The sequence below is a fragment of the Somniosus microcephalus genome, chromosome 4 (genome assembly GCF_052327205.1).
Source record: "Somniosus microcephalus isolate GS21.2 chromosome 4, FLI_Smic_1.0, whole genome shotgun sequence".
In the NCBI taxonomy this organism is placed as follows: Eukaryota; Metazoa; Chordata; class Chondrichthyes; order Squaliformes; family Somniosidae; genus Somniosus; species Somniosus microcephalus.
The window spans coordinates 99,906,442-99,913,112 of record NC_140990.1 but is presented as its reverse complement, the minus strand read 5'-3'; the positions used below and the strand labels follow the sequence as shown (position 1 = coordinate 99,913,112).

The following is a 6,671-nucleotide window of genomic DNA, read 5'->3' as shown; positions in this document are numbered from 1 at the left end:
AGGGGAACCAGTGAGTGTGGAACTGAACCCAGCCAGAGTCAGCACCTTCAGGGGAGGAGAGGGAAGGGAACCAGTGAGTGTAGAACTGAACCCAGCCAGAGTTGGTGGTGAGAATTGGGAGCGGAGAACAAACAGCCTTGAGACGTGCGATTTGTTTGGATTTTAGCACAGGGAGGAGGAACAATGTGTGGGACGGGGATTTGGAGGCACAAGAGAGGAAAGAATGTTCCATAGAAACTAGAATTCTCTGTTCTGAATTCCTGTCTTGTACTTACAGTGATGAGTTTTGTAAACTCCTTTAACAGGGTATTAGAAGGGGAGGATTTGCAGGCGGGAAATTCAAACCAAACATCACATCAAGATCTGACAGAGTCACTCGATTCATCAGGACCGGAATATCATCACCCTTTGAATGTGGAAGGAGAAATGTTTGTCTGTTCTGTGGGAAAAGATTTCAAACATCAGTGTGACTGGAAAAGCACCGAAACACACCCGAGTGAGAGTGTTCTCGTGCACTGACTGTGGAAAGAGCTTTAACCAGTTACACAGCCTGAAAAAACATCGCACCATTCACAGCGGGGAGAAACCGTACACGTGTTCTGTGTGTGACGAGGCTTCAATTGATCATCCAACCTGGAGAGACACAAGGACTCCCGCACCACGGAGAAATCGTGGAAATGTGGGGACTGTGGGAAGGGATTTGTTTCCCCGTCCCAGCTGGAAACTCATCGGCGCAGTCACACCGGGGAGAGGCCGTTCACCTGCTCTCACTGCGGGAGGAGGTTCAAGTGTTCATCCCACCTGCTGACACACCATCGAGTTCACACTGGGGAGAGGCCATTCACCTGCTCTGAGTGTGGGAAGGGATTCACTCAGTCTTCCCACCTTCTAACTCACCAGCAAATTCACACTGGGGAGAGACCATTCACCTGCTCTGTGTGTGGGAAGGGATTCATTCGGTCATCCACCCTGCTGACACACCAGCAGGTTCACACTGGGGAGAGACCGTTCACCTGCTCTGTGTGTGGGAAGGGATTCACTCATTCATCCAAACTGTTGACACACCAGCGAGGTCACACTGCGGAGAAGCGGTTCACCTGCTCTGAGTGTGGGAAGGGATTCGCTCATTCGTCCAATCTTCTAACTCACCAGCGAGTTCACACTGGGGAGAGACCATTCACCTGCTCTGAATGTGGGAAGGGATTCACTCAGTCATCTGACCTGGTGAAACACCAGCGAGTTCACACCGGGGAGAGGCCATTTACCTGCTCTGAGTGTGGGAAGGGATTTACTCATTCATCCAACCTTCTAACTCACCAGCGAGTTCACACTGGGGAGAGGCCATTCACCTGCTCTGAGTGTGGGAAGGGATTTATTCAGTCATCCAAACTGTTGAGACACCAGCAAGTTCACACTGGGGAGAGGCTGTTCACCTGCTCCGTGTGTGGGAAGGGATTCACTGCATTATCCCACCTACTGAGACACCAGCGAACTCACAAATGATGGCAGGGGTTGGATTCTGCTGTTATTGCTGCTGTTAATCGCATCCCGGACTGAACCATGATAATTCTGAAAGTTGGGGTTTGTTTCTGCAGATGTTAAACTCCAGCCAGTTATAGGGGTTATTAATATTGTGATATTTCAAATAACAGTGTGTCGATATTTGCTGTCTCCAAGATAAGAGGAGACTAATTGATGTCCTGTTACTGACTGCTCCATTTTGGGGTCTTTTCTCCTTTCTAACTCGAGATTATTTCAGTTCTCATACCTTCGAGAGGGATTGAAGAGTAGGGGTGAAAGAGGTGATGGGGTTGGAGAGTAGCGGTGAAGGAGGAGTTGGGGTGAGGGGGATTGGAAAGTAGGGGAAAGAGGAGGTGGGGTGAGGGGTTGGAGAGTAGGGGTGAAAGAGGAGTTGGTGTGAGGGGGGTTGGAGAGTAGGGGTGAAAGAGGAGTTGGGGTGAGGGGGGTTGGAGAGTAGGGGTGAAAGAGGAGTTGGGGTGAGGGGGGTTGGAGAGTAGGGGTGAAAGAGGAGTTGGTGTGAGGGGGGTTGGAGAGTAGGGGTGAAAGAGGAGTTGGGGTGAGGGGGGTTGGAGAGTAGGGGTGAAAGAGGAGTTGGGGTGAGGGGGGTTGGAGAGTAGGGGTGAAAGAGGAGTTGGTGTGAGGGGGGTTGGAGAGTAGGGGTGAAAGAGGAGTTGGGGTGAGGGGGGTTGGAGAGTAGGGGTGAAAGAGGAGTTGGTGTGAGGGGGGTTGGAGAGTAGGGGTGAAAGAGGAGGTGGGGTGAGGGGGGTTAGAGAGTAGGGGTGAAAGAGGAGTTGGTGTGAGGGGGGTTGGAGAGTAGGGGTGAAAGAGGAGTTGGGGTGAGGGGGGTTGGAGAGTAGGGGTGAAAGAGGAGTTGGGGTGAGGGGGGTTGGAGAGTAGGGGTGAAAGAGGAGTTGGGGTGAGGGGGGATGGAGAGTAGGGGTGAAAGAGGAGTTGGGGTGAGGGGGGATGGAGAGTAGGGGTGAAAGAGGAGTTGGGGTGAGGGGGGATGGAGAGTAGTGGTGAAAGAGGAGTTGGGGTGAGGGGGGTTGGAGAGTAGGGGTGAAAGAGGAGTTGGGGTGAGGGGGGTTGGAGAGTAGGGGTGAAAGAGGAGTTGGGGTGAGGGGGGATGGAGAGTAGTGGTGAAAGAGGAGTTGGGGTGAGGGGGGTTGGAGAGTAGGGGTGAAAGAGGAGTTGGGGTGAGGGGGGTTGGAGAGTAGGGGTGAAAGTGGAGTTGGGGTGAGGGGGGTTGGAGAGTAGGGGTGAAAGAGGAGTTGGGGTGAGGGGGGTTGGAGAGTAGGGGTGAAAGAGGAGTTGGGGTGAGGGGGGATGGAGAGTAGTGGTGAAAGAGGAGTTGGGGTGAGGGGTTGGAGAGTACGGGTGAAAGAGGAGTTGGGGTGAGGGGGGTTGGAGAGTAGGGGTGAAAGAGGAGTTGGGGTGAGGGGGATGGAGAGTAGGGGTGAAAGAGGAGTTGGGGTGAGGGGGGTTGGAGAGTAGGGGTGAAAGAGGAGTTGGGGTGAGGGGGGATGGAGAGTCGGGGTGAAAGAGGAGTTGGGGTGAGGGGGGATGGAGAGTAGGGGTGAAAGAGGAGTTGGGGTGAGGGGGGATGGAGAGTAGGGGTGAAAGAGGAGTTGGGGTGAGGGGGGATGGAGAGGAGTCCTTGACCATGTCTGTTCAATTTCCCACACTTCTGCTCTCACCCCTTCCCCTCTCCCTCCCTCCCAGTGTGGAAATATAACAAATACACTCTTGATATAGCACATCTATAAGGTTGCAAAGCATGATGGACTGGTTGGCATGGGTGAAAAGTTCATATATTGAAATAGCTGACGCCGGAACATTGGACTGTGGCCAGGTCAAAATGTCCTAATAATAACCAGGTGCAGTCCATTAGTCATGTTAACAAAGGATTACGGTTTGACAGCTTTTGCTAGCCCAAGAGCTCGCCCCCTTGAAACGTGCAGATTAAAGGAACTCGGCATTCTTGCGGTGACAGATGTCTCCTGTTGAGAAACTAAAGATTAACTTATATATATATATATATATATATATATTGTTTAAAGAAATCATGTGCCCCCATTGTATTCTTGCATGAATAAGCTTGATGTTGAAACAAAGATATGTCAATCATAGTTGTTTGTTCTATTGTATAAATATAGAGTCCAAACGAGTGTTATTTGGAGAAGTATCCCCAGCCCTTGACTGAGGTGCTCTCCCCTTGTACAAGTAAATAAAATACTATGTTATTCTGAACGATAGAAGTGGTGTCTAGAGTCTTACTCGGAGTCGAGATTTCGACACCAGAACCATGATAGGGTTCCCCTTGTCCTCATCTTTCACCCCACCAGCCTCCACATTCAGTGGATCTTCCTCCGCCACCTCCAGTATGTTCCCACCACCAAACACATCTTCCCCTCCCCTCTTCTTTCAGCACTACGAAGGAACCAACCCATCCCCATCCAACGGCACTTTCCTGTGCAAGCGCAGGAGATGCAACACCTGCCCTTTTACCTCCTCCCCGCTGTCCAGGGCCCCAAACACTCCTTCCAGGTGAAACAGCAATTTACTTGTACTTCTTGCAATTTAATATACTGTATTCGCTGCTCACGATGCAGTCTCCTCTACATTGGGGAGCCAAACGCAGATTGGGTGACTGCTTTGCGGTATACTTCCATTCAGTTAGTAAGTGTGACCCTGAGCTTCCGGTCGCCTGTCACTTTAATTCTCCACTTCACTCCCACTCTGATCTCACTGTCCTCAGCCTCCGCCACTGTTCCAGCGAAGCTCAGCGTAAGCTCGAGGAACAGCACCTCATCTTTCAATTAGGCAATTTACAGCCTTCTGGGCTCAACATCGAGTTCATCAATTTCAGACTGTAACCTCGACCCTATTTATTCAGACGGCAGCTGTTGATGATTCTGCCATTCCCATTTACAGCTCTTCTAGACCATCTTTTGTTTCTTCACTTGTCCCATTATCATCTCCTTTTGCCTTGTACAATCGTACCTTTTGTCATTTAATAACTCCTTCCCATGTTTATTTCCTTCCCTCTCCCCTGTCTCTGTTTATATTACACTAGACGCTGTCTCTGTTTATATTACACGAGACCCTGTCTCTGTTTATATTACACGAGACCCTGTCTCTGTTTATATTACACTAGACCCTGTCTCTGTTTATATTACACTAGACCCTGTCTTTGTTTATATTACACTAGACCCTGTCACTGTTTATATTACACTAGACCCTGTCTCAGTTTATATTACACTAGACCCTGTCTCTGTTTATATTACACTAGACCCTGTCTCTGTTTATATTACACTAGACCCTGTCTCTGTTTATATTACACTAGACCCTGTCTCTGTTTATATTACACTAGACCCTGTCTCAGTTTATATTACACTAGACCCTGTCTCAGTTTATATTACACTAGACCCTGTCTCTGTTTATATTACACTAGACCCTGTTCCTGTTTATATTACACTAGACCCTGTCTCAGTTTATATTACACTAGACCCTGTCTCAGTTTATATTACACTAGACCCTGTTCCTGTTTATATTACACTCGTCCCTGTCTCAGTTTATATTACACTAGACCCTGTCTCTGTTTATATTACACTAGACCCTGTTCCTGTTTATATTACACTAGTCCCTGTCTCAGTTTATATTACACTAGACCCTGTCTCTGTTTATATTACACTAGACCCTGTCTCAGTTTATATTACACTAGACCCTGTCTCTGTTTATATTACACTAGACCCTGTTCCTGTTTATATTACACTAGACCCGGTCTCTGTTTATATTACACTAGACCCTGTCTCAGTTTATATTACACTAGACCCTGTCTCTGTTTATATTACACTAGACCCTGTTCCTGTTTATATTACACTAGACCCTGTCTCTGTTTATATTACACTAGACCCTGTCTCTGTTTATATTACACTAGACCCTGTCTCTGTTTATATTACACTAGACCCTGTCTCTGTTTATATTACACTAGACCCTGTCTCTGTTTATATTACACTAGACCCTGTCTCTGTTTATATTACACCAGACCCTGTCTCTGTTTATATTACACCAGACCCTGTCTCTGTTTATATTACACTAGACCCTGTCTCTGTTTATATTACACTAGACCCTGTCTCTGTTAATATTACACTAGACCCTGTCTCTGTTTATATTACACTAGACCCCGTCTCTGTTTATATTACACTAGGCCCTGTCTCTGTTAATATTACACTAGACTCTGTCTCTGTTTATATTACACTATGCCCTGTCTCTGTTTATATTACACTAGACCCTGTCTCTGTTTATATTACACTAGACCCTGTCTCTGTTTATATTACACTAGACCCTGTCTCTGTTTATATTACACCAGACCCTGTCTCTGTTTATATTACACTATGCCCTGTCTCTGTTTATATTACACTAGACCCTGTCTCTGTTTATATTACACGAGACCCTGTCTCTGTTTATATTACACCAGACCCTGTCTCAGTTTATATTACACTAGACCCTGTTCCTGTTTATATTACACTAGACCCTGTCTCTGTTTATATTACACTAGACCCTGTCTCTGTTTATATTACACTAGACCCTGTCTCTGTTAATATTACACTAGACCCTGTCTCTGTTTATATTACACTAGACCCTGTCTCTGTTTATATTACACTCGACCCTGTCTCTGTTTATATTACACTAGGCCCTGTCTCTGTTAATATTACACTAGACTCTGTCTCTGTTTATATTACACTGTGCCCTGTCTCTGTTTCTATTACACTAGACCCTGTCTCTGTTTATATTACACTAGACCCTGTCTCTGTTTATATTACACTAGACCCTGTCTCTGTTTATATTACACTCGACCCTGTCTCTGTTTATATTACACTAGACCCTGTCTCTGTTTATATTACACTAGGCCCTGTCTCTGTTAATATTACAGTAGACCCTGTCTCTGTTTATATTACACTAGACACTGTCTCTGTTTATATTACACTATGCCCTGTCTCTGTTTATATTACACTAGGCCCTGTCTCTGTTTATATTACAGTAGACCCTGTCTCAGTTTATATTACACTAGACCCTGTCTCTGTTTATATTACACTAGACCCTGTCTCTGTTAATATTACACTAGACCCTGTCTCTGTTTATATTAC

At 46.8% G+C, this 6,671-nt stretch overlaps 1 protein-coding gene across 1 annotated transcript; it reads left to right on the top strand.

Moving 5' to 3' along the window:
* Nucleotides 1–627: 627 nt before the first annotated feature.
* LOC147119583 (uncharacterized) lies at nucleotides 628–1,859 on the top strand (the record flags this gene model as incomplete). Its single annotated transcript, XM_085984121.1, has 1 exon — nucleotides 628–1,859. A coding segment is annotated over one exon (876 nt), but the record flags the coding sequence as incomplete, so codon positions are not given.
* Nucleotides 1,860–6,671: the final 4,812 nt, after the last annotated feature.